Genomic DNA, 3,196 nt, shown 5'->3' with positions numbered 1-3,196 from the left:
CCGGCACGCGCTGAACAATAGGAGCAGCCTTCGCTCTCGTCACTGTATAATATTCTAGTACACTGTAGTTTCGACCAACTGTGTCAGTGCCAAAAGGCCTGACCGGACACCATGCTGGAATGGGCACAACAAATCGTTTTCTTCAAAAAAAGTGAAGAATGTGCTTAGACACTACATAGTCGAATACCTTGCAACATGCGGAGTGAAGCCGGTCAGCTGTTGAAACATTTTCTTTGGAATGTGTAGACGGGAGGTCGGCAGTAACGAGGCTCTAGACAATAACTCATATTCACAGTTGACATAGCAGCAGCGAGGAGTCGCTGATCGATAGAAAGCTAGAGTAACTCTAAAGGAAACTAACAAAAATACCATTGATTTTCCTATTCGATAGTCGGCATGAGCATAGGCACGGAAGGTACACACACTACAAAGGTGTCCACGAGCAAAAAGATCGCTGAAAGAAAAATAAAAAACGATGGTGCTTAAACGATGTATATCACGGTGGTATATATATGCTCCACCATTATTCTATACGGTGAAAAATCGGGCCACAGTATTTCACATCCTGTCCGGTGATTAGGGGTTCATATGCGAACCCTTATCGCACTGGAAGGCAAACACAAAGTTAGGGACACCTCGAAGTTCCTTGTTGCAGTCGAAGGCAGGTCGAATCCTGGTCTGAGTGTGGCAGTAGTTGATGAAGAACAGTCGCTCCGGAGAAAACTGGGGCGATACTGGCGGACTGCGCTTTTGTGCAAGAAAGGCACGAAAGGCCGGAAGAAATCTCGCTACTGAAACAGACGATCCTTGGGATGCTGTCTCGTCGCCTTCCATTGGCAAGCTGCTGTTCGCAGAGGTAAGTCCCACTGGGCCAGCGTTCTTGCCATCAGGATCGGTTTCAACGCCTTCCACGATAGTCTTCGAGAAGGCGGCTCCCAGGCCTCCGTAGTTTATGGCGGCGTCGCCGTCTGCGAAGTAGAAGGGATCATGCACCACGATCATGGACATGCTGACCGTGTTGAGGTATGTATCGTAGTAGATAGAGTCCTTGGAGAACGAATGGGGCAGTCTTTTGTCTTCGAAGTAGGCCTCGGTTCCAATGAGATCAGCGTTGGTTTGACGTTCAGCAATCCAGTGGTCTAGCGCCGTCTTACTGCTGCTGTAGTGGGAGAGGTAAAATTGTCGGAGCTTGTCACTCAATCCGTACTCCGCCTTTGGCCACAAATCGATTCGCATTAATCGGATCTTCTGTGCCCGACGTGATCTCGTCATTGGCGCTAAGTTGGATTCTTCGTACATGATGGCGGCCTCTTCTCGGACATTGTGGAGAAGATCGTCTATATTTTGCCTCACTCTATCAGAAAAATGCAGCGTGAAGTGCTTGGCGAGGAGCAGTATCTTAAAGGAGCTCTCCATCTGGGTTTCGCAGAAGAGTGGACGGAGAAGGTCCGCTAATTCGTTGCTGCCGTACTTCTGGACGAAAAACCTGGCGTCCGCAATTGGTGCATATATCTGAACCACCCACCAGCCTAGGTGGCTAAGGATTAGTTTAGGGTCGTGGTTCACGGTGATATAGCGCGAAACCTCAGTCGTTCCTTTTTTCTGCACGATGACTACGTCGTCTGGCACGAACGCGTGTTCTGGACGAAAGTATCGGTTCATTAGCGAGACAAAGCGGTCCGCCTTTTGGCCGAGTGCGTCCGCCAACGTCTTGAACGAGAAGGTTTCGGAACCTTTGTTACTGTGAACGGCCGCCAGCTTGAACACCACGTGTTTTGTAAAATTGAAGACCTTTTTGTAGTCAACTGTCTGCTCTGTGTGCTTTTTATCGTTCTGGCTGGTGAAGTATGCCAGGTATTGATTGATATACTGGCTCACCACTGAGTCGCTGTTCATGGAAGTGTACTGGCTTCTCCAGAACTTGGCGTAGACGCTCGGGCCGATGTAGACCGCCCGTCTTCCAGCGAGAGTGCGGCCTGGAAGCAGCGTCACGTCAAACCAGAGCGGGATATTCCACCGGACGCACAATTTGAGGTGGACTTCAAATGGGTCATCGTCTCGTTGAGGAACTTCGGGCCACGGCGCGCCAAGGTTTCGCAGCAGCTGCTTGAACATCTGGCGGGTCTGGTCAGCGTTCTCCGTCGACCTGTTCTCGCAAGCCCTGAAGGACTTGGCCACCATGGCGCCCAGCTGCGTCGTGGAGTAGCGACGGCTTCGGATCTCTTCGGCCAGCATGCGTAACCAGCGGTACTTCACGTCCCATTGGTACCTCCACTCCTGCGTAACCTGGCTGCTCGGATCCGGAAGCCAGCGCGATGTAGCGTACGCCTTGAAGTCGTCGCAAGGGTTGACGCTCGCATTGACGGACGCACCGAGCAGGCCGTCGACCTTGAAACAGTCGCTGCTGCTGCAGCCGAAACTCAGCAAGTGTTCTTCGTGGCTACTGCCGCCGAATGCTCTTGCAACAAGGTAGAAAGCAGAGAGGCAAGCGACGATCACGACGACGGCCAATGAGAAGACGACAATGCAACCCCAGAAGCTGAAAGGCCTCTTCCTCTGGCCGTGGTCGTGTTGCAATGTGCACTGCGCGGTGAACATGCGAGAAGAGAAGCAGTCGGTCAGACGATTACGATTACCGCGTCAGCAGTGCAGTCCTCATTCGGCGCAAACGCCGTGGTCTATCTGTTCGAAGCCTTCACCTTCCTATCTATACCCTACAGAACTTTCAGCCACCGGTAGTCCACGCAACGAAAGAGCACCGTCGAAATCAAAGAACAATGGGAAAACGATCATTGTAAAAGAGGAAACGCAAACAGGAAAAGCAAAAGGGAAACGTAAAACCATTGCTGCTAACGCAGTTTGTCGCATCACTTCGTATAATCTCCCGTGAATTTTAACGCGATAGCATTAAAGGCCCCGTTCCCGAGAAAATCCGGTGTTGACGTTATGAGAAAGAAATCACGAGGACGGCTATGGCAGGTGGTCCCCAGAGAGCAACCTAGGAGGCAAGCGGGCCACTTTAGATCACGTGACCCTGCGGTGTCATCATAACCGGCCCACCGGATAGTGGGTTATCTGCCCACCGTGGCAGGGTAATGATTGCTCGTTCGGGAAGAGTAACGTGGGCCGCACAAGGCCCACCGCTGGTCCGACCACCTGCCATCGCAGGGCAGTGGCGCACCGCTTAACCTCTGCA

General features: G+C 51.9%; 1 protein-coding gene across 1 annotated transcript; it reads right to left on the bottom strand.

Moving 5' to 3' along the window:
• Positions 1 to 576: 576 nt before the first annotated feature.
• Positions 577 to 2,598, bottom strand: LOC149331118 (neprilysin-2-like). Its single transcript, XM_089555871.1, has one exon. It carries the CDS (start codon positions 2,596 to 2,598, stop codon positions 577 to 579), a length of 2,022 nt encoding a protein of 673 aa, XP_089411997.1.
• Between the last annotated feature and the right edge of the window lie 598 nt (positions 2,599 to 3,196).

This window comes from Amblyomma mixtum, chromosome 8 (genome assembly GCF_055824585.1).
Source record: "Amblyomma mixtum isolate Tamu chromosome 8, ASM5582458v1, whole genome shotgun sequence".
In the NCBI taxonomy this organism is placed as follows: Eukaryota; Metazoa; Arthropoda; class Arachnida; order Ixodida; family Ixodidae; genus Amblyomma; species Amblyomma mixtum.
The sequence above is the reverse complement of the archived record's forward strand: the minus strand, read 5'-3'. Positions and strand labels throughout refer to the sequence as shown.